This window comes from Streptopelia decaocto, assembly GCF_964273445.1.
Source record: "Streptopelia decaocto genome assembly, chromosome: 3".
NCBI lineage: Eukaryota > Metazoa > Chordata > Aves > Columbiformes > Columbidae > Streptopelia > Streptopelia decaocto.
Window position 1 is genome coordinate 10,584,861 of NC_138656.1, and position 25,039 is coordinate 10,609,899.

At 44.3% G+C, this 25,039-nt stretch overlaps 1 protein-coding gene across 12 annotated transcripts in view; it reads right to left on the reverse strand.

Moving 5' to 3' along the window:
• Nucleotides 1–6,008, reverse strand: part of EHBP1 (EH domain binding protein 1) — a 225,715-nt gene extending 219,707 nt beyond the window's left edge. For 10 of the 12 annotated variants that reach the window (XM_082048524.1, XM_082048522.1, XM_082048523.1 and 7 more), the window contains exons 1-2: nt 5,510–5,785; nt 4,034–4,444 (exon numbers count right to left, since the gene is read on the reverse strand). In XM_082048524.1, coding sequence (XP_081904650.1) covers nt 4,034–4,137 — 104 coding nt within the window. In that variant the 5' untranslated portion in view covers nt 4,138–4,444; nt 5,510–5,785. Of the gene's footprint in view, nt 1–4,033; nt 4,445–5,509; nt 5,786–5,886 lie in introns of those variants that run through there. The other 2 variants (XM_082048525.1, XM_082048521.1) reach the window with 2 other exon arrangements.
• Between the last annotated feature and the right edge of the window lie 19,031 nt (nt 6,009–25,039).

Here is a 25,039-nt window from a genome sequence, read left to right on the forward strand (position 1 = left end):
TGGGCATTACAAACATGGTAAATAATAACATATTTATTTATCTCTAAAGCAACTACTGAATGGGAAATCCTGTAGAAAAGCCTTCTTATGCTTTGTCTTTTCCAGTGTTTTTAAGCAGGTAGCACCTAAATCCAGGTGAGCAGCTTTCTCACTTATAAAAGCATCTAACAGACATCATATTAGGAACCTGGCAATCTCAGCTCTGTAAGAGTTAGGCCATTCGCTGTGGAAACCCATCAATACTACACTCAAAGCCTCTACTGAGTCCTTGACTTGCAAGACATCACATAAAAATAAGGAAACACAAAAGCCATGCTAGAGATCTCCTGTGTTCAGCCTTAGGTGCTTCAGTAGCACTGTAAAACAGCTATCACAGCTTCAGGTCCAAGTATTGGAACTGATCTCTGGTCCAAAGGAGCATTTTCTGCCTGTGAGGCTCCTCTGCTGAGCCGCTGCCTCAGACAAGCCCTGACTCCACTGTCTGAACAGCAGCCTCAGCAGCTGAGAAGCCCCAGGGTAAACAAGAGATGCATACTGAGCTGATGGGCCTGACACAGGATCAACAGGAGATCCGGGATTCTCCAAACTGGCAGCTGGACCAGCAGGAAACCCAAAGGCATCTCAAACAGCACTGGACACCAGTGTTCAGGCAGCTCCTGTCCCACACAGCAAGACTGTGCTCCGACAGCACAGAGCAAATACAACTTCTGCAGCAGCCGAAACAAAATGCATGAGACCGATTTCTGGTTGTATTCAACAGTTCCACACTGAGGATAAGGATTAAGTTAACTCTCTTCTACCACACATAGTCTTTCCGGGCCAGAACTGCAGCTCACTGGCAAGGCAGGGTGGGAAACCCTGTGTTGCTCAGCTTACTCCAATGGTAAGCAGAACACAAAATTGTCAAGCAAACACCATTAAAAAAAAAAAAAAATCAAGGGCTTATATGATGAATGCAAAGCACTACATTTTCACAGTAGAAAGAGTCACTGATCTATATTAAAGACCAAGGCTACATTTATTTATTTATTTATTTTTAATGAAAGGCTCTAAATGAAGTAATTGGTCAGTTCTTCAAAGGTACTGAGCAGCCACAATAATTAGGTATGGGTCAGCAGGAACAGCCAGAATGCCAACTCAGCCCTGTTAACTCCCTAAAAATAAGGTTTTTGTAGTGAAAGAGTGACAACACTGGGATGCTCCATCACAACCTGTCCCTCAGCCCCCCGAAATGCACCACCAATGAAAAGCAAACATCTGAGAGTGTCTGCCTTTATTTATTAACAGGAACAAGAACCAGAAAATATGGAGAGCAGAAAAAGCAAGCAAAGGGAGTTTCAGCCTGTGCTGGACAAATACTGCTGTACCTAGGGATACCCTTTTAAAGAGTGATGCAGCAACACCAGAGTGGTAGTGACTTCCCATACAGCCAGCATAGCTCCAGAAACAACAGCAGGAGCTATTTTGAATGCTAAGTTAAAAAAAACCTAAAACCGCTACAAGTTCAGAGGAGACAAAAAGTATTAAAGCCAGCCAGAAATACAACGTTGCAAAGTGCACATGATCATTTACAAAAATATTCTGAAACGCAAGTAGTTTTCTGAAGTTAGACAAATGTAAACCTAACAAAGATTGCAGTTCCCAGACAGACACAGTCTGTTTTGGTCATGCACAGCCCTTGCTTACAGAGACATCTCACTTCAAATGTGTTTGTGACTGCATTGTCATTTATTTTAAAATATGAATGCAGCATTCTTTTCCTCCAGAAACACTGCATTGTTAAAATGCCAGTACATTAAAATAACTTACTGCTTACTACAACACAATCAAACAAACTACAGACTACAGCACTGACACTTAATATTATATCGAGTGCTTTCAGCAAGAACAACATATGGAGTTCATTTCTTCTGTTTTGTTCTCACATGGGCTAAACTCAGATATAAGCCTTAGAAACAGAGGAAGCAGTAATTCTGTCAGCATGTGCAAAACTCTCTCTTCTCCAAAGATAAGGAAAGACTTAGTTGAAGGTTCTAAAAATATAAAAATATTTACCCTTTTGTTCCACAGAGGAGTTCTACTTATGGCAGAAACACTGTATTTTAGCTTGCATGCTTAAAAAACATTTTTGTTAAGGTTCTCCAAACAAGAGGAAGCAGAATAGAAAAGCCTACAATCAAATGACTGAGAGTGATGTTTTTTCTCTATTGTTATTTTTCCTAGAATTCATCCACATTTCACCACCATACTGTTGCTTCGTCATAACCAACACAAGCAGTGATCTCGCCTATATTTAAATTCAGAAACGCAAAATGAAGGTTCAGAGAGACAACCTATTTTTAAAAATGCAGTTGTATATCTGAGGTTTTGAGAGGCTGTTTCTCTACTTCACACACAGGCATTTTGCTAGGTGGTCACTCTAGTTTATGGTTAAACAATAAGCTAATTGTTTCTAAATTAACAAGATTGTTCACAAGAGAACTTTTGTGTGTGACTTTCTTGAATCAAGTGAAAGTTGCATATCCAACCTGAACATTCCCCTGCAGCATTCATACTGTAGTGCTAAAGTGTTCTGCAAATTCTCAAGCAAGGAGCGAATCAAAGTGAAAATGAAAGTCAAAACAGGCTAGTTTATGCAAACAAACCATAAAAAGTAATAAGCACAACTGCTGAAATAAACCTGATAAATTAAAATTACTGTGGAAAACTCTTTGTTCTGAACTAGACAGTGGATCCCACAAAATAATCATGACCGCCTCTTTCAACTTTTAAAATGTTTTCACTGTGAAACCAAGTTCAACTTCCAAAATGACTCTGTTTCTTAATAATATTTCAAAATATTTCAGGCAAGAAGATAACTTGTTAAAAAAAAAAAAATAACCTGACAGTGTTCCTTTAAGACAGAGCCGCGAGCAGCCTTCCAGCATATTTGACAGAGATTTCCAGCTCCAAGAGATAGAATTTAAATTTGTAGAGGCAATTACTCATAACCAGTGAAAGCAGCCAATGCAAGTGCCAAACTTGCCAACAAGAAGAAAGGCCAAGTATTAGAAAAGAGGCTGCAGTTTATTACAAGGCAATTTGAACATCTCAGTCCATGAGGTCTGGAAAGTACTTTCTTCGTCTCCTGACACCGCAGGCTCACAGTAACATCAATATTCCAAACGTATAAAACAGCACTTAAGCATTTGTATAATGGAGATCTTTGCCCGACTATTTAAAAGCAGCTTCTAGTCTTCCTTAGCCTATTTATTTAAGCTCATTTTGCAAAGGAAGGAAGATGTGCCAGATATATACCATTAACTGTTAACTGCTGTCTAGTCAGCTCCAAAGGCACACAACTGGACCACCACTGCACAAAATTCTTGTCTGACTAAACAAATACCTTAAGTCAATTCCCAAGGATCTATCTCTTGCCTCTTCCCACTAAAAGGTGGAACTGACAAAGGAAAAGAAGGAGAAAGAAGACATATTCAAGTAAAAAAAGTCAAAATCGAAATGGATATCTACCCCAGATTAAAACACCACCATCTTCAGAACTGATCTCAAATGCCTCAGTCAGCTAACAACAGTGCCAGCAGATAACAGTCATCACCCAGACTTGAGCTGGAAGCTGGAAACCAGCTCTTGGGAAAAATGAAAGAAAAAATAAAAGAAAAACACACAACAACAACAACACACATACAAAAAACCCCAAAAAACTACACACAAAACCAATAACCAAAACCACACCATTAAGTCGCAGATGCTGAGTTAATAAACGCATTGTCCTCTGCACGATAACAACAATACCAGCTAAGAAAATCAGAGTACAGAACAAAACCAACAGGTCCAAGCTAAGTATGCAGCAAAGCAAGCATTCATCAAAAAAGACAAGCACCTCACACAGTGGCTTCTGCAACAGACAGGCAAGAGGAACCAAGGGGAGACAAGAGCAATGCACACACACCCAGCAGTACAAAGTGAACAATATCCTTCCTGTTTCAGCACCAGCAACTTCACCGTTTGTGCAGCAACACAAGCAGCTTCTTACCATTTTTTGGTGCACTCTACCATCAGCTCCTGGTAAGAGGCCACAAACTGGAACTTGGATGCATGTTTCCCAACACGTTGCAGTCTTTTCCAAACTGAAGCCATGATGGTGAGAAATATCAGTCCTCTCACACAGTAGCAACTCTGCAAATATCAATGTGGGTTTAACAGTGTGCGTGCTCAATACGAGCAAATTTATAAACAGACACAGTAAAAACAGCGTGTGAGGAGCTCAGTGGGATGTCTACAACTCATATTCTGCCTCTCCCTTCTTCTCGGTAAATCCCAGTCCAGCTGAAAGGCACATCACCAGCCAGGAGCAGCATGCAATAGGAGCAGACAGGTAATTGAAAGGAAGTTCTCTCATGGAATCATCATTCCTCACACAGCAGATGATGTGGAGACTGCAGGACTGGAAGACAAATAAGACAGGGGAAGAAATCATTGGTTAATATGCTCCATACTACAGTGCTGCAATTGCACGTGATCTCGTACCTTTCAAATAACTACAATAAGCCACAAAAACCTACCCCCTTCCTGTTGTGCGCGTGTGTCCCCCCCATTTAAATAAATAAATTAGAACGCAGCAGTAATTTCAGGAATGCAAACCACGAGCCTGTTTGGAAACATATCAACATGTCCTTTTATCAGCACCATCATAATTGGCAACAACAACAAAAAAGGGCAGGTCAGGGCCACACCAAATCCTTATGAAGCATCTCCGGGAAGCAATGCAAAGTGGCTGAGGTGCTGCCAATATGCACCCAGAGGGAGGGACACAGGGAGATGAAGACAACTTCTTTGTCTTGATGATAAAAGGTGTAACAGTTGTTTCCTCTCACATACACACCTCCTGCTCCCATTTCTCTTTCCAAGGAGAAGGAACAGCCAAGAAGGAGGCAAGGGAGTGTTACTACTAAAATGCTTACTACTTAAATCCTCATGGGTGAGGAGAAGGATGAAAGAGGAAGGGGCATTTCCTGAGCCCTGGCTCCCCAGGATTCCCCATCTTCCTCACTACATAATATTGAAATGGAAATGCCTCTCCATCCTGAACTGAGAAACCCTCATCAGGGAGCTGAAAAGGGAGAGAAGAAACCCAGACAGGTCTTCTCCCTCCAAAGGAAAGCAGCATCCCTGCTGGGTGCGGCGGAAAACCCTCTTCATTAGGAATAAGGGGAAACCAAAGGTGGCCGCACCTAGCGAGAAGACGGGGTAGGACAGCATCACAGCTGGCTAGGAGGCAACCTGGCTCCAGGAATGTCCCCCTAGAGGGGGCCGTCCCCACGGAGCCCCGGGGCGAGGAGCGGCCCGCTCCGGCTCGCCGGCCCCTGTCACCTCAGCGCCCAGCCCGCCTGAGCAGCGCCCCCCGCCGCCCTCGGCGAAAAGCCACTGGGGTTTTAAAACACCAACGGCGGGGAGCAAAGGAGGGAGAGGCGGCTCGGAAAGGGACGCGGGGCAGCGCGGGTGCACTCACCTGCCCCCGGCTCCTCACGGGCGGTCCCCGCGGGGCGAGCGCGGGCGCTGGCACCACACGGCAGGCGAGAGGCAGCGCTGCCGCTGCCCATTACTGCGGCAGCTCCGCTGGCGGCAGCGCCCCACGGCTGTCTCCGTCCTCCTGTAGCCTCATGGCGAGCACTGGGCACACAGCGCTTCTCCTCGCCGCACCGGCCGGGCAGCCAGCCCGGGTCCTGCCGCGCCTCACGCCACCACCATCGCCCTCCTGCCGGCGCTGCGCCTCGCCTCAACCCAGCCTGCCGCTCCCCCCGCCCCCTGGCGCAGCCCGCCCCGCCTCGCCATTGGCCCCACTGCGCGCCCTCCGCAACCCACTGGCTGCCGGCCCGTGTCAATCACCTGCTGGCGAAAGGGGCGATCCTCGCGCAACGGGGAAACGGAGGTAGTGAGGGAAGACGGAGCTTGCAGGCCCTCTTCTCCCGCCTCCAACTCAATCTTTTTTTTGATTGGCGGCAGCGCTCGAGGAGGCGGGGTTTCTTGTAAGGAAAAGCTACTCTATAGGTGTACACGGCCGCCCGTCAACGCGAAAGCGTTCGGCGATTGGCGGCGGGGCTTCCTAAAGCCGCGGGGTGGGCGGGGGCCGAGGAGCGGGCTGTCAGGGGAGGGGCGTGGCCCCAGGCAGCAGCGCCCGGGACCCGCCGCCGTCGTCCGTGGGCCGGGGAGCGGCCAGCACGGGCTGCGCCGCCGGGAGGGGCAGCTCCCGCCCCGGGAGGGGCAGCTCCCGCCCCGGGAGGAGCGCCCGGGGGAACGGCCGGGGGGAAACCAAGGCGGGAGCCTCATACGCTGCCTGTCAGGTGGGCGCCGGAGACGGATCGAGCCAGCAGGAGTGGAGGAAAAACCACAGTGAGGAACAGTAACGGGGCCGGGGCGGCTCCCGCCGGCCCTGAGGAGGTGTCGGTCAGGCGCCGAGCCTGACCCACATCCTGCAGCGCGGGCCCCGGTTCTGGAGATGCTCTGGAGCCCTCACGGGGATGGGAAGTTTGGTCAAAACGAAATACGAAATTAGGTAACACAGACAGGGTGATATTTCTTTGCCGATTTAACTTGATCATGTGCTCTGTAAACTTCACCAAAGCGCTGGGGTTTGGAAGTTCTGCACAGTTTCATGACCCTCCTGCTGCACGGTGCTGTCACTGGGGTGTCAGAGCCAGGCGAAAGCCCTTGGTTCCAGCACTAACCTAAAATGAAACGGTGGCTTATTCTGGTTCAGTGAGAAAATGCCACACCGTTTTCTGTTCACCTGCCATCCGCAGCCTCTCCTTGCACCTGTACAGGTACGTTAAGTCTCGGATCCCAAAGTACGATTTACAACAGGTGTCAGGACAACAGGGTTGTGTGAGGTGCTGTAGGAGCTAATCCTCAACCCACCCGCCAGCCCGGTGAGAAACTCGGGCAGCTGTCAAGTGGAAGCACAGGGAAATAAAGATGATGCAGTGAGGTCTGAGAGCAGCTGTAAAATTGCAGTCTTTGCAGTCATCTACGTTTCTTTCCCATGACAAACCAAATGGAGTCCAAGCCTGATCCATGGGCTGGGAAGCTCTGTATCCCAGTCTTTTCCTGCTCTCCCCTAAGCTGCCTCTCTCCGTGCTGGTGTACTGCAGAGGCTGCCAGCATTCAGCGCCTGGAGTGGAAGGAGAGAAAGAAAGACTGACAGTGTGGATGGCCACAGGCCTAAGCTGAACTAAGTTACTTTGGAGAGCGTGAATATTTGGGCTATTAAAAAGGTCAGCCCTTTGCTTATAATGTGTTAGTCTTCATTCCTTTGCCTTCTCTCAAGACAGATTTACTTATCTGAGCTGCCAGAGGGCATGCATTTTCTACCTATTTGGAGCTGTCCTGGAAGAGGCAGTGATTTTCTTTAAAGCCTTACACTGGGATGTGAAACATGGTTGTAGTACTCATGCAGATTTTTTTTGAAATTTCCTTTTTTTTTTTCTGAATTTAAGTTACAATTTTGCAGGTTTGTCCAAGATTTCTGTCCGAGTTTTACAGCTGATCTGCACACACAGAATAATTCCAATACACTTGAGGGAGACGTTACTGGGTTTTTTTAAGTGCAGATCACCCGGCTAGGATTTGGGAAATGAGGACAGGATTTCCAGAAGACATCAGACTGAGAATGCACACATAAGCTCAATTCTGACTTGGAAAATACCAGATGGAAATCTGGCAGCTGTAAAGTGGATCAAACAAGCTAATTTAAAATTCTGGTGGCCCTGAGAAGATCCTTGGTTCCTCATACCAGGGAAATGTCAAGTAGTCAGTTGTACTGATTTTATTTCAGAAGGTGTCTTTATTCTGTATATATTACCAAAAGTTAATCTGTAAGTTTCTGTGATTTATCTTCTGAATACTATGCAGCATCCAGGCTAACTCCTCAGACATATCTTTGTCCAAAATTGTTTTCCTCAAACTGAGATAGGCACTTTCTGTCCTGTGGAATAAATGCAGAAGGTCTGGTGGTTTGTTCAGTGACTTGTATTTCAAACATCATTATTTATTAACATTTTCCATTTCCTTCATAGCTCTCAGGTTCAAGTTACACCAGGCCTACGAAGTACACAGTATAAGGCTGCTTTTTCCTTCACTGAGGGGGGAGAAATGTAACACAGACAATTATCCTACAGATTATGTATTATTATTATTATCTATTTATTTTACATTTTTTAAGACCAGTGACCCTCAGCTCTTGCAATTTTGGGGAAAGCTTTAGGAGACTTCAAAGAGTGTGAGCAATTACTCTGGAAAGAAGGGCAAGATCTTCAGCTGTAGATTGGAAGCCAGAGGCCAGGGCAGCTTTCTCAGGTTACTGAACTGTGTCTCAGACCACACCAATTCAAAAGCAGCTGTAACTTCTGTTGGCAGCTCACAGCCCAAAGGAACCAATAACTGGTAAAAAAAGGATTAATAAGGGCATGGATGAAGAACCCCTGGTCAGAGCACTCTGATGGATCAGGGAGGAACCCCCATGTTGACTTCACTGCCATATTGAAAAGATCTCATGACTTGTCCTGCCAGCCGTAAGCCTCATTTATGCCAGTGATCCAGCAGAAACCACAGCTCAACCATGGAGCACAGTTCATGACCCGAGCCAAAATCTAAGGAAATAGTCACATTTTTACTTGATCCAATATTATGAGCTTGATGGTGAAAACAAGCAAAGTGAGTTACACCAAAGTGCCCAGTACTCACTTTTAAGGTCAATAGCTGAATGAACAACTCTCACATGATTCCCAGAAGGGGCCAAGGGTCCTCCTGATTATGAACAAGATGATGCATCATGTTATATACAACTTCAAAGACCTCCTCTTCCGCAAGCAGGAAAAATAGCCATGTGATGAACAGGCAGATACTGTTTTCTTTTTAAAGATACATAATATGTGTAGTGCAATCTATTTAAACCCTATTACTGTGAAAACTCCTGCCTCCCTTTTCTAAGGAAGGACAGCTGTGGAAGTGTGTTTGTGTATATTTGAGCATGCCCTTATCTCTGTCATTCTGGAAATGGCACGGAGCTGGGTGCTGAGAGCTGCTTGAACTGGGAAGTTGATGGGGCCGACCAGGGAGTCCCCAGAGCAACGTAATCTGGTTCTTTATAAGCAGCTGGTTCCACCAAGGACACCCTTACTATCCAATAATGCAGGCTTGTGCTCTGTGACTCCCCTTCCCCACCCCACCACCACAGTGACACTAAAACATCCAGCCTCCCTCGCCATCTCCATAGAAATCCCAATGTTTCTCTTTTTCTGGATTTTGACTCCTGCTCCCTGGCTTTGGCCTAATGGTTGTAGATTGCAAGGCTCCCACTCCAAGTGGAAAGGTGATCTATGCTCTATTCTTGTTACTGCCTGTTAAGCTTTATAGCTGTACAGCTTCTCCCTTATCCTTCAATGCCTCGTCATCAGCATGACTAAGGACAGGTTGTTCACCAATAAAGAAATGACCTTTGCTAGAAATAGCTATCATTATAAATCTCAGTTTCCCTGTCATTCTGTATATGAGCCTGTAGAAATGTCACTGAGGAAATCAACTAATTGGATTATGTCAAATTTGCAGAAGTGTTCAGCTTTTTGAGGCAATGGGCTATGCACACACTGTTACCCTCACCTTCTACATTTTAAACTTTCTTATATTTCTAGATCACATCAGAAGACTGATCCTGTATTAATTAAAGGAGTGGAGAACTTGCACTGACCTCAGCAGGTCTGTGTAAAAGTACCATCCTGGTCCCCAATACACGTCACTAACTGATGCGTGACACCATAAAATTCAGCTCTGTAATGAGTAATGCTCACTAATTTCTATGACAACATGCTTGTCTGCTCTTGTTCTTTGCCTCTTCACATCCCAACAATAATTTAAAAATATATTTACATAACAAATCATAAATATGTGTGCAGAAACAAAATATTTTTTTTAATCTTCCCTTCTTCTGTTGTTTCTTGTTTGTTGCCATAAAAAAATCCACTCAGCTGTCTTTTCACATGATCTGATGACACCCAAAAGTCATTCTGTATTGGAGGGGGAAAATGTTTTGAATATTCCTTCTGCTAAATATTGATGACAACTGGGGAGGCAGGGGAAGTGTGGAATGCCCCGTTTTATTTGTGCAGTGCAAGTCTGACTTTGGCAGCTGAGAAAAGGTGATTCCCACATTGCAGAATTTGCCTAGTTACTCTCCTAGCCTGTAACAACAGCAAATAATCTCAGCAATACTCCCAGCTCTACTTAAGGCACTAGGCATAAAAACATCATGATTTGTTCTTGCCTTACTAGTAAAAGAAACAGGTTTTAGGCTCACATTTTGCTAAACCCCTGACATAGGCCGAGGCAGCCAGGCCAGCCTGGTCCCCACCAGCACCCAGGTCACCTGCACAGCATTGCCAGCCCGGCCAGGTCCTGGGCACGGAACTGTGCACAGGCACCCATCCTGCAACCCTCTTCATCCAGAGCCTGTCCCCAGCGAGCAGCTCACACCAGCTCTGCTGCCAAGGGTAATCTGCAGAGACAGGGCTTGGTTAACTCCATAGCACCTCTTTTTTAAATTTTATTTCATGGATTCCCCATTTTCACATTCTTCTGTTGTGGCCGGAGCCTGCACTCATATGTGGTGAGACTCTGCTGAGCTTCAGCTAGGCAGTGAGTGCCTCTCTGCCAGGCTTTCTGCCAGAACAGGTACCCAAAAGGCCATTTCCTGGGGTGGCAGCCTCATTTCACAGCCCCTTGGCTCTCCTGTGACCAGCTTCATTATGCCACCCCAGAGTCACCAGGTATTCCCTGCCCTACTTAACCCCACTAGCCAATGTGTTGTAGGCAAGGTCAAGCAGACTGGTTCAAAAAGAGCAGATGAAAAACATCCTCACCTGTCTTTCCTTTATCTCCTCCCTCTTGGCTGGCTGAAATTCTCCCCAAACCACTCAGCAGTAAGGGGCATGTTGTATTTATCTGCAGACGAGGTCAAGGACAGGAGTCACATTCCTGAAATGCAGAAGCTGCAATGCAGTTCAGCCTGTGGAGGCAAACAAAAGATGGGGTATTGATGGTGGAGACCCACATGCTACAGACAGCATTTCCCTATTCTCTATCATAAAGCTCTCCATTTTCACTACTTTCTCCAAGTTTAGTATCAACTCTCCTGTTAGTCAGCTTGCAAAGGTCTGAATGAGTTTTGTCATTAACCTTTTGATATCCTTGAAAATTGTGAACATCTCCTAGTGGCCCCAGTTTCTCTCTTCTTAAAAAAAAAAAAAAAAAAAAAAAGGCAGTCTGTACTTTGGTCATAAATAAGATTTTTCGATCTTTACACATGATTAGTGTCTCTTGTGCCTTTTCCAGTTCTTCAATACCCTTCCTGTGTGGTCTCTGTAGTCTTTTTGCAAAGTATAATTATGCTTGTATAGGACATCCTGTAGCACTAATGAGGTAAAGAATGCTTTTGTCCCTCTCTTTTTAAAATAAACATCACATAGTGTGGCTAACAGGACTAGGGAAGGAATCATCCCCTTGTACTCAGCACTGGTGAGGCTGCACTTTGAATCCTGTGTTCAGTTTTGGGCCCCTCACTACAAGAAAGACACTGAAGTGCTGGAGAGAGTTCAGAGAAAGGCAACAAAGCTGGTGAGGGGTCTGTAGCACGAGTGCGATGAGGAGCAGCTGAGGGACCTGGGGCTGTTCAGCCTGGAGAAAAGGAGGCTGAGGGGAGACCTTATCGCTGTCTATAACTACCTGAAAGGAGGTTGTAGCATGGAGGGGGTTGGTCTTTCCTCCCAAGTAGCAAGTGATAGGACAAGAGGAAATGGCGTCAAGTTGTGCCATGGGAGGTTTAGGTTGGATATTAGGAAACATTTCTTCCTGGAAATGGTTGTCAGGCACTGGAACAGGCTGCCCAGGGAAGTGGTGGAGTCACCATCCCCGGAGGGGTTTAAAAGATGTGTAGGTGAGGTTCTTAGAGACATGGTTTAGTGATGGACTTGGCAGTGTTAGGTTAATGGTTGATGATCTTAAAGGTCTTTTCCAACCTTAATGATTCTCTGATTCTATGATTTCTTACCAAATAATCCAGCTGTTAATTTAAGATTCCCTTCTTAAACAAAGACCTTGATTCTCTGGAATTGCTCACTTCTTCTAATTGTAATAATATTTGTTTTGCTTCTTTCCTACAGTTCTTTCCAACTTTGAACATGGCCTTCTTTTTTATATATACTTTTTCATAACCTAATTTGTTGACACACTACTACCAATACTCTCTGGAGACAGCTGAAAGTGAAAGGGCCAAACTTCAGATACGGTGTAAGACAGGGAGCAACGTATGGCTAGGATTTGGAAAAGGCATCTCAGATAGGTATAGCAGAACAAGTGAGAAAGTGAGACTCTATTTGCAGACAGACATTAAGACCAGAAATACTCTTTTCTAAGAGCTGTGGAAGAACATATGAGATGGAGTAAGTTCAGAGGAAGACTTAATTCCTAGCTCCCATATGTACACCCATTCTACATGATGCTGGATAGGTCAAATTTCTGATTAACTAGCTGTAGATGCTTCATGGAGGCATCTAAGGAAACTACATATTCAAAAGTAGGAAGGTCAAGGAGGGAAGGTTGTACAGCCCATACATTTTTTTTTTCCTACTTAGATCCTGCTTATTAGAAAATGAGTAGCTGGACATGCAATTAGAATATTAAACTGGAAAAATTTAAAGCCTTTTAACCATATTTCTGTAACTCTGCATAAATGACAGAGAAATCGTAAAATGTAATACAGCTGTCTCTAAAGATTATGCAGGGAATTCCTCTTTGCCCAAATATAATAGCTTATGTCGCCTTTAAAGAGAACACCTAGTTAACTTGAGATCTACACCATCAGTCATCCACACAGTACTTCAGTAACAGAGGTACGTTTCCTTGGAGTACAGACATTAGCAATGCACAGACCATCATAGATCAAATCCGAGGCCTTCCTGAAAGCCTTTCTACAAGCAATTACCTTGCAGATGTGATAAAACAATCTATCATGCAAACCAGTGCTCCTACCAGGCTAGAAGGAAATTTGTATCTAACAACTTGTACAACCAGAATCCCAAACATCACACAATAGGACATTAGTGCATAAGGAAAAGAATCGCAAAGCACAGAGTAGGAATATGTATGTGTGGTGTGGCCTTCATCCTGCGGAAGATTTATAGTTAGCAAAGTTACGGCTAATGAAAATGAGCCCCATGGACCTATTCATGTGTGCAAGACATGCAAGTGAACAAGTGTTTGCAGACTTTGGTTGTGGTGTTTGGCAGGACTGAGATGCTGTGGAGAGAATCAGTTTTGAAAGGACAAGCACTTAACAGTATTCTGAAACTGACTGCAAAGTTTCCTGCTCCAGTTTTTAAAATCTCTGCAGCCACTCTGTTTAGATAAATATCTCTAGTTAATCTGGAAATGAAATAAAATAGTCACAGCTGAGTTAGGTAATTCCAGACTCAGAAACTGCTCTTCAATATGTCCAATTAACCTGCACGGATTTAAATGGTGTTGCAAGTTATTTTTAACTGAGTACATTACCTTAAGTTATCACTAATCTCCCTGTACGCTTTTTAAACTGTATATATTTAAAATCACACTGTCAGAAAACATGTGGACAGTTAGCTTCCAAAATTCTGCATGCAGCAACACTATGTTCAACTTCATCCATATAAAATGGTGTGAGCTTGCTTACTAGGTCCTCCTCAGAATATGCATCACCCTCCACAGAAAAGATACCTCTTTCAGGTGGTCCTGGTACAATGGCAAAGAGAACATTCTGGTGCATGTGCTCTGGCAGGGGTGTGGGCTGAAATCTGTCTGGCAATCAATCATTAAACACACCCAAACAAATAAATCAGCATTCCTTATAGCCCAAAACTCTGCCTACTCTATACTGTTGGCAATGCCGCACTAGGAGAAAAATATACAAATGCTGACTAATTCATGTGGTGCTTTCACCTACACAGAGGGCCAATCACCCCAAGCTATAGAATGGGACCCTCCATTCTCAGCCACTTCCCGATCTGTACAGACTCACTGGCTGCCCTGAGGACCCCAAAAACACTTTTTCCAAGAGAAAAAAGGGTACATTAAACACGTAAGGTAATAACCTATATTCTCCAATGGTATTAATACCCAGGATAGCTTAGGGAGTGGATGGTTGAAGCACAGTTAGAAAAAAAAAGTTAGTGCTCACTACAAATAGGATGTAGGACTGATTTTGCCAGACCATGGTGGTGTTTGGGCTCCTTCATTTTGCCCCACTTCAGAATCTCTTTTTTGCTAAATTGCTCTGCAAGAGTTTGTAGAGAATATGAAGCCTTACTGACCATGTGTCCCTATGGCAAACTCCTCAGTGGGTCCCCTGCTGAAGTAGAAGGTTACTCAATGTAGGTATCTTTCATCCATGGTCTTGGGAAGGAACTTTCAGGCTTTTTTCTCAGAATGGTGTTAGTAATTTTACTGACTCTTCACACTTGCCTATAAGGAGCGAATGCTTTGCCAGCTCTGTAGAGCGACAATAGAAAAAAGAAAATCTCTAGTTTGGGCTACTTTTTAACTGCAGTTAGGTGACACAGTGGTGCCTAGGGCCATCTTGAATCACTAGTTTTGAAATGAAAGATCTAGGAGCATAAATGGGTTTATCTCCAGAAAAGTAGAACCCCAAAACCCAGCAAATATGCTCCCAGACCAGAGAAAATTCTGGGAACAATTCCATGGCTGCACTTTTGGGTGCAACATAATCAGTCACCAAGATACCTTCTTTTCATCTCTAACCAGAGCTCTGGAGCTCAGCAAAGGACATACGCAACAACAGCAAAAGGCTGGTAAAGGCATCTCAGCCTTTCTCTTCCTGGCAAAAATTCCTGTACCATCCAAGCTAGCAAAATCTGTCTGTTTTGGGAAACAGCAGGTATATCAAACATTCTGGCAAAGCCCAGGAGAAATGACAGTTCAATGATGTTGAAAAGAAAACTATCAGAGAGAGATTAGTGTGTCTGACAGTATTTCTTTATGCTCTCCACTGAAGAACAACAAGGGTCCTTTCATGCATATTGAATTTACTTCCAGTTTCAATCAACCTCTGTCAGTAGGGCTGTAAATGTTGCCGGTTTAGAAAAATGGGTGATCGCTGCTATCTGGCACCTGCCCTCTGCACACCTCAGAGCGCCAAAGTTTTCTAGCCACTTATTCTGCTGCAAGCAGTGCTCATTTTACACTGAAGCATCACATTTTTATATATAACATTCAGAACATTTCCTGCACTATCTATTAAAACATTTGCCTGAGTGGCAGATGGTACAACAGAATGAGGGTCTGCAGGCCATGGAAACCTCAGACTCTGGTTACGGAGATGAAAAGAGTTAAGGAAGCAAATGTTCCCTGTTAACAGGCTCCCAACTAATTTCTCATGCCACTTTGCAGGTGAAATAGCCTGTGCTGCTGGCTGTCTGGCATCATCTCTCTCTACATGACACAACAAAACTTGACCACTGTTTCGCCACAGCCATCCCTTGAATACTGTGGTGTCACAGCTTGTGCAGAAACAATAATCCCTGAACAGATGCAGAATTCTGTCACAACGGCTCTCCTGAGAGTCTCTGCAGGAAGCAGATGTGTATCACACACTCACCATCCATTCTTCTCCCAAATCTAAGGCATCCGGGAGCTCAAAGCTCAGATACAAAGTAATGCCTAGAAGTTTCAGGTCCTTTTTCTGATACCAGTAAGATGCCCAACATAGATGACTGCAGTATGGATTATGTCCCTGGATCCTGCTGTTCTGCACACCATTCTGGCAGCCCAAAGGTGGCAGCAACCCAACTGAACTCATGGGTTGTGTATTTCCTGGGAGTAGGTGAAACTTGTGAAGAGTAAGAATGCTGTGTCGTTTCCCAGCTGTGACACACACAGGGAAAGGGACACCACAGCTGGGGGACTGGTGTGGTCCAGTATGGCTTGGCAGCAGGACCGCTTCTTTGGAGCCTGCAGCAGCTGACACCGCACAGAACGACTCTGCTGCTCCTCTGGGCTGTGGCTCAGAAGCTCCACTCTGCAGTGCTTGGTGGCAGATGGAAGTGCCCAATGCAGCAGCAACAGCTCCTAAGAGCTGACCTAGGACAGCTGAGGGAAGGTGGAACTGCAGGAAGAGGCCTCTGGTGTCCTGATCTGTGGGAGGAGCAGCGGGGTCCCAGCCAAGCACACTAATGACACACGGAGAGAAGGAGTTCGATTAAAGGTCTGAAAGTGGCATCCATTCCCAGCTGTGCCAAAGGTTAGCTTGCGCAGCCTTTTAGTTGTCTCTGCAACACGAGGATAACAATGCTTATCCACCTTTAAAACCAGGATTAAAATACTCAGGCACTTTGTGATTGACCAAGACATGCTACAGTCAGTAGGACAGAAAAGACTTGCACTGTAGGTTTTATTATTTCTAACACAGTTCCCTTCCCAGTAGGCTAAAATAATTTTGTTGGGGGAGGAACAACTGCTAAACAAATTCTGCAATGCATTTGCATGCAATACTTTTCTGCAAAGAGCCAGAATGTGAGTGGATTTTCTCAGGACAGTGAGGAGCACTTCTATCACGAGATTTTCTTTTGCCAGTGTTCTAGTTGAGAGGGCAAACTGCAAAGGTGGTAGAACTGCTCAATTTGCAGTCACATACCTCTATTGCTTATTTAAAGCATTGCCCAAACTACTTATTTTTCCAGCATCAATCTTTGCACTGAGTTTCGCAAATATTCCCACCCCAAAGATGAACCTGAAACAGTCAGAAAAGCAGGCCTGAAAAGTTTGGCTAAGTTATAAGGAACCCCGGCCAGCACACAACTCTTACCAAAGGGGCGGCCCGGCCTGGCCCTCTGTGCCCCGGCACAGTCCTCTCCACAAAGCCTTTGCCACTGCTGCAGGGCTCTGGCTCCCTGTTCCACAGACCTGGAGGCCAGCCCAGTCCACGGCCACCACCTCTGAGCAGAGAACCCTGGGCCTGTGGCCCTATCAACCCCGTCCAGTGCTTCAGGAGAAGCCCTCCCACCACATCTTGTCTTCCCACTGCCTCAGACCGGGGCTGCTGGATAAAAGCACCCATTGGATTACAAATGGAGAAGTTAACTCACCCTTCCTGCTCTCATAAAGAGGAACGGCATCAGTGCTGCTGCAAAGATGTAATAACATAGGTCAATCAATGATAGGACAAGGGGTAATGGGTTCAAATTGGAACACAAGAGGTTCCACTTAAATATGAGAAAAAACTTCTCAGTGAGGGTGACGGAGCACTGGAACAGGCTGCCCAGGGAGGTTGTGGAGTCTCCTTCTCTGGAGACATTCAAAACTCACCTGGACACCTTGCTGTGTAGCCTCATCTAGGTGTTTCTGCTCTGGTGGGGGGATTGGACTAGATGATCTTTTGAGGTCCCTTCCAATCCCGGACATTCTGTGATTCTGAGAAACAAACAAAGAGGCTCTGGCATCTGGCAACTTTAACAACTGCAGATAGACTTCAGCTTGCTTGACCCACTACATCAGACAATGTTGACCTCATTGCTTACTGCAAAATCACGATGCATTCCTCAGTGCATGGCAGCATCACCTCAGTGAGAATAAAATAAAATCCACTGGAAGGTTTTATATAATGCCAAGGCTTCAAGATCTCTAATGTAGTTTTCTTATTGGAGCAAGAGCCAAGTACAGCTCAAATTCATTAGCTAATGGCCTGTGACAATGAAAGACACAATTATTAGGCACATCTCCTAGCTGATTGTTTCTGTGTGAAGAAAATGCAACAAATTATTGTTCTCCTATATTAATGTACCACAAAGGATTACTATCATATCTATTTAAAAAAAACATTATCCCTTTCAAAATGCAGACTAATGCTGGATAAATTTGATTTTTATGGATGAAAGCTTAGTGGAAAAAAATCAAGATTTTATTAGAGCCATGGACAATTACATTATGTTTTATATGATATGAGGACTTCACTATGGAGTCAGGAAATTGATCTCAGGACACTTTTTTCTCCTGAAGACTTATCAATTCCCTGAGCATATCTCATGTATCTCAAACACTTTTCCCTGGATATAATAACCAGATGCATTCTCAATAGGTGTTGTTATTTATAGAAAAGTCAGAAAATATACAATATGGAGTCTTAAAGATGAGTGAAAGCCTCCTACCTCTCTCAATACCAGCTGTTGGTACATTTCTTGCACTTGGAACATGAAAGGAAAAGGAAGACAGAGTAGACATGCACCCAAAATGGTAAAAAACATTATTTCACTTTTGTTTCATTTACAAAATTTCACTTTCCCTGAAGCTTTACTATGGGAAAAATCATAATTCTGCAAGACCTTGAATCTCATAACAAGCATAAAAGCTCACAGAAAAATTAAACTAGCCTGAAGGCTATGGGTCTGTTGCTGAAATGAAAAAAATTATATCCTAAAATGGAAAGGGCAAATCATCTCAGCACTTTCAGCAAAATGTATGGTAGATCACACTCCCTGTCATTTTTTAATGCCAACAGGTAAAGTGCTAAGGAGGGGATGTGTCACCTGAGTCTGCCAACAGCTGTACATTCAGACTAAGCAGGACCCAGCCAGATCCACTGCCATCTCAGGGCCCCATCCTGTACTCATGTACATGTGCCAGTGGGCTGGCAGCTCTGATGCTGCCAAGTCTCCAGGAAGCTGCTCACACCAGCTCCATGTCAGAAAGGGACAGGCCAACCCTATCATCCAGATCATGCAGTGAGATCCCAGACTGCTGGACACCCAAGAGCAGCCATGACTTTCTCTTATTTCCAGTGAAAATTTGAGGTTTTCTGAAGCTGTGGCTGCTTCATCACCGTTTGCCTCTTGCCAGAAAGATGCTGGATAACAACTGTCCATAGAGACTTCTCCCAGCATGCAAGCACATGACCAACAATTTTTGTAACACCAAGAAAGCTTGCAAGGGAGCAAAAAAAGGGTCTGGTTTTATGCACAATATTTTATGAAATCACATATTCTGGTAAGCATCCACCCATTGTTCTCAGAGACCATGTGGGACTACTCAGAAGCCCACTTGGAACAGCAACCCATCCTCCTTCCCCTCAGTACTCACTCTGATTGTAACTCATATCTACCCTGGAGTTAATGGGCTGTTCACACAGAGCTCAACAAAACCCAAAATTTATCCTCTAGTGACAAGTGCTGGCCAGAAAGCCTCCTTCAGCAAGGGCTTTGTAATCCATCCTGGAGTGAAAAAAGCTGAGGGTGAATTCTAGTGTCCCAGCATGGCCCAGGTGTGCAATTACACCCTGTCTGAAGGGCTTTGATGTGTGCACTGTAAGGTCTTACCATGTTGTCCCCCTCTGTTCCACAAACCAGCCTTTGGACACATTTTCTTTGCAGTTGACTCTTGTAATATAAGCCACTGAGGCTGTAAGAAAATGTGCAACATGGACGGAGTGTTACAGATTATGAAATTCAACATCATTTTTAGAAGTCATAAAAACACAATCTAATTCCCAGTAGCACACGCCCCCTCTCCCCCAAGAGACTCAGGAATATGTTTATACACTAAAATGACAAAATAATGAAACGCCTGATTTTGCACTATTTGCTTTGCATTGTGGTGAGGTAGTTATTACATGACATTTCATAAATATAGTGACTCAGATGTAATTAGTATGCTGAATAATAGGCTTTCCACTACATCACCATACATTTAAACTTCTGATTTTCATGAAGCATTTGCACAGTCTAGCTTAAATACTACAAATAAAAGTGAACTCTAAGAAAAAAAAAATGCAGCTGGGTTTTGTTCTGTTTTCTTTTTGTTTAAAGGGAAGTATATTGATAGTAACAACCCCAGGGCCACAGCAACAAGCAGCAGTAGCTGTGCACTTCCCAAATGGCAGGGACAAAAGAGGCAGCATGTCTTGCTGTTATAACATGAGGGAGAGGTTCCCAGAGTATCACGTTAATGAGATTAAAATTAACACAAATACTGAACAAAATCCTTCTTTGAAGGAAGGAGATGATTTAAAATTGATTGTAATTAAGGGAGAAACAGCACTGCATATAGCTCTGCTCTAGCCAAGGAGTCTTCCAGATTTTCACTGTTCAACTTGTAATGCCCCTACTTACTTTTTTTTTTCTTTTAAACACACAGTGGATTTTATTGCCTTTTTTGGATGTTAATATGCAACCAATTATAAATTGTGAGTTGCAGCACTGGATAATTTCCCTTCAAGAATGCTAAGCAGGTTCTGTGCTGTATCAGCCCGTGTGACAGCACAGCAACAACCATCCTGACATTCTTGTCTCTAATTCAGAAAGACATAGATTTGATGGATGGACCACTCGATGGATAAGGAATTGACTTGATGGTTGCATTCAAAGAGTTGCACTCAATGGCTCAATGTCCAAGTGGAAACCAGTGACAAGTGGCATTCCTCAGGGAATCCTCAGTATTAGGATGGGCACTGCTTAACGTCTTTGTCAGTGACATGGTCAGTGGGATCAAGTGCACCCTCAGCAAGTTTTCGGATGCTGCCAAGCTGTGGGGTGCAGTTGACACGCTGGAGGGACAGGATACCATCCAGTGGGACCTGGACAGGCTTGAGAGGTAGGCCCGCCTGAACCTCATGAAGTTCAACAAGGCCAACTGCAAGATCCTGCACATGGATTGGGGCAATCCTAAGCACAAATACAGCCTGGGCAGAGAATGGATTGAGAGCAGCAGTGTTGGAAGTGTTGGTTGATGAGAAGCTCAACATGACTACAATGTTTCTTGGCCCCAGAAGGCCAAGTGTATCTTGGGCTGCATCAAAAGGAATGTGACCAGCAGGTGGAGGGAGGTGATTCTGCCCCTCTGCTCTGGTGAGACACCACCCCAAGTCCTGCACCCAGCTCTGGGGCATTGAACCAGTAAAAACACTATCCACAGAAGCAATTGTATGAGAATACTTGTTAAATAACAATGTTTTTGCATGCTTTACACTTCTTTTCTATTAAAAAGCCCCTTCACTGTGTGGTAAAATACTGAAACGGAAAAAATGCTGAGACCAGGCTGTACTTTTTTTTTTTTTTTTTTCTTTAAATCACAGGACTCAGCTTTGGTTGGTGTCACAATTTGGTTTCAGCTGAGGTAATCTAATACATAAAAACCCTACACAGTAACACCAGCTCAGACATAAAACACTGAGCTGAGGCTGTAGCTGTGATATTTAATTGCATTTGCCTAGAAACTGCAGTCAGCATTTGTAATCCTTAACAGGGAGTTTCTAAACAGCCTCCAATATTTGCAAAGTGTACAGCCTAATTTGTGTGCTGCAATGTCAAGAGAGTTTAAGACACTCCAGCAATCCTGCTGCTGCCCTGCTTTGTGCTTTTCAGCAAGATGTTGGCATGTTCTTTCCACACAGGCCTGTTCAGCTCCAGAGATCTCTTTCCTCTCAACACCTAAACATGACCTTACAGTTAACAGCTATTAAAAAGAATTTCATGGTCTACACTTGATGATAAATTCAAAGTAAGGAAAAAAAAAATAAAAAGTCCACTAAGCGATCAAATATCCAAATTAATTCCTGGTCCTTTTTTTTCTTTCTGTTTTATCCCTCACTCCCTCCATCATTCATCAGAGATCCAAACTGGTGCAAATGAACTTCTGAACGTGTGACAGCATGATCCATCTAAGAAACCTAATTCAGAAGCAATGAGTTTTCTTAGTTTTTTTTTTATTTCTCAGGGCCCAAGAATGTTCATGGGAGCTTGCTAAGGAACCATTTTGATTTGCCTGTTTGTGTAAAAATAATCCATGTTTCCTTGACATGTTGAGAATACAACATGCCAGAAATAGCTTGCATACTTTTGAAGGTCTTTCTGCTTCTGAAAGTCCAGCATGCTATTTGCTTCATGAAGACGTCTAAAACATGCTTTTGCAACTTGAAAAAGGCCTTTCCAATGACTGATGCAGTTAATTTGTAAGGCTAACTCATTAAATTAGCAGAAATACTAAGCCTTACAAAAAGCAATTGCTGTCTTATGCAAAACATGAAACAGACTCATCTGGAAAAGGAAATTTCACATCTCCTAGCTAATAATGAAATAACAGACCATCACAAACTCCTTCCAGATTCTTCTTATTTGGACATACTCCAGATCCTTTTCCAAGTCAGCATTTTCCTGGCCAATGAAAGCCTCAGGAGATCCTATCTCCACTCACATCTCTGCATCTCCAGCTCCAGCCAGGCCTGGATAGTGAAGCAGAAGCCAGCTGAGTATAACAGCATTACCTTCACAATATGTGGCAGTAAGCACCCAAGAAGAGCGTTTTGGAATCAAGGTCTGAAGGACTGCTATGTCCCTAGGGCTGAAATTATTTTTGAAGTTCTTCTGAAATTAAGTTCTTTTTTGTTTGTAGCTTCACTAGGTCACTGCATTGTAACTTTCAAGATTCCACACAGGGAGAGGTCTCTTAAGATATACAACATCTCCCTTGCTCCTAGCTGTGTAAAGAGTTTGCTTATAGTCACCAAAAAAGGCTAGGAAAGTTGGGGATATTGGAATATTTTTAATAGGAAACTTTTCTTGTAGGCAACCTCCTTGTAATGCTGTTAATCTCAAAGGAAATACCAGAAAATCCAATATAATGGAGGAACACATCAAAGTCTTGGGATCACAGTGCCTTCATGGTCACTTGTACTTGCATGTCTTTTGCAGCAAATGAATCACAGCACTTGTTAAAAGCATTTGTAGATGGAGTAAGTACAACTAATTGGTCCCAAAAGATGGAAAAAATCTCCACCCCTGTTTGCACAGGGGATGCTTTCTGCTCCGCACCCTTTGTGAAAGCACACACAGCATTGGGTCCTTGTCCTGAGAACAGCACCAACACCTGACCTGCAAACGACTGAGAAGCTTGTGTCACTGGGGTCATTAGGAAGGATTTATTTTTTCTTTCCAAATGTAAATGCTCTGCAGTTCGTCAATAACAGCAAATAATTTGTGCCGCTGAGGGGAATTGTTGTCAGCCTTCTTCATTTCCTACACACAGAAAGGACAGAGCCTGTCAAAGCAGGCTATGTATTTCTCAAGCAGTCCTACTGCTGGTCTCCCAAGGAGAAACATGCTGTTCGGTCCTCCTGGGCTATCAAAGAGGCAATAATAATGAAGGACCATATCCTCAGCTGGCATCCACCAGGCTACTTCTCTTTACCCGAAAGTGTTTTCTTCCTTCTCCCAACTCCACCAGCAAAATGATGACAAAAAGCCTGAACCACTGCTTTTCACAGAATCACAGAATAGCTGGGGTTGGAAGCAACCTCTGGAGATCATCTAGTCCAACCCACCTGCTAAAGCAGGTTAACCCAGAGCAGATCACACAGGAAGGTGTCCAGGCAGGTTTTGAAAGTCTCCAGGGAAGGAGATTCCACAGCCTCTCTGGGCAGCCTGCTTTACCTATTTTATAGATATCGATTTAATTTCCCATTCCCACAAACAGCTACCACCCAGCAACTGTAACCAAACACCTGCCTGGGGCTAGAGGAAGGCCTTATTCTATTCTAGTAGGGCTGAAAGCTCACCAAGGGACAGCAATCATCCAAGAGGAGTCCCTGCACTGAAGGACAGGTTTTCACATGTCACCGTTAGAAACTTTAGCCCATGGACAGGCAGCAGTGTCGGCACTCAGTGTGCACACGTGGAGCTGGGTTTCCAGAAAGACAGGGTCACAGAGCCCCATGGAAATCATTGGCTTCTAAAAATCCCAGAGCTAGCAGGGAGTGTTGAGGGATGATATCTTCACACACACAGCCTGTTCTCAAATTCTTCTCCCAGGTGGCAGCTGCTGGCCTCTGTCAGGGATGAGATACTGGTCTGGATGGACTTTGACAGAAACACCAGTCCCTGCAGTTCCAGGTTTCTACATCAGGATGCAGGGCAGCTTGTGGCTGCTCTGATTTGCAGCTGAAGCCCAGCCTGTGCCTGAGAGGCTTTAGAGTCCACAAAACACCCCAGGACCAGCTACAACCCATCGCATGGGAAAAGATCAAGAGCCAGCCATGTCCCCTTCCGAGAGCTCCAGTGCTTCAGAGATCCAGACCAGCTACTGCTCCTGGTACCCAGACTCTCTGGCTACATTCAACATCTCCTCAGCTATGTATAAGCTCATCAGCCCCTCCCGCCCCCCTCCTGCCAAAGACGCAAGGGCTTTACTAATCCTCCTCATTAATCTGCAGCAGTTCTTGTGGCTCTCATCTCCACTGTGTGGAAAGCTCAATATCAGAGCATCTGCACAGCAGCAAATTTTACAGCCAGCTCCTGCCTCCGTTACTCCCTGCTCACTGCCACGGATTGTACTCATGCTCAACTCCACACCCGACCCCTCTCTGCACAGCAGAATTCTGCACTGGTGTTGCTGCCCAGACGCTTCTGCGGGCACAGAGGCAGAGATGGTATTCACAGTTACACCCACTGATGTCTTTGTGCTGTGTGAAAAACTAGCACTCCCTGCTCATCTACTTTTTGGCTAAAAAGATCTTGGATTTGATTACATCCTAAGATGCATCTGGATTTAGCAGTGCAGACTAGATACTTGCAAAACCACAAAGAAAAGGTTTAAGAATGCTCTCGTGATTAAAAAAAGTATTGAAAGTCTTCAAGTGTTTGTTTAGAGAAAATATTTTTCATTTAAATTCTGGCACAATTTCAACAATTTGATTTTAATTTTAAAGTGTTGAAAATGCCCTCAGCTAATTTCTGTAGCATTCCAGAACCCAAAAGCAATCGTAGAAAGCAAATCACTTAAGAAATTAAGTTAACTGCAGACCTGAAATTCATTTCCTGTTTTCTAAGAAAACAAAAAAGGGCCCAATGCTCCTAAGTCTTTCTGAGAAAGATCTCCTCACAAGTAGTTTTGCCTTTTTCGCAAACAAAAAAAGTTTGCCCTTTGAGAAAGCTTTCAAGAACTTCACGAGCCATACTAATAC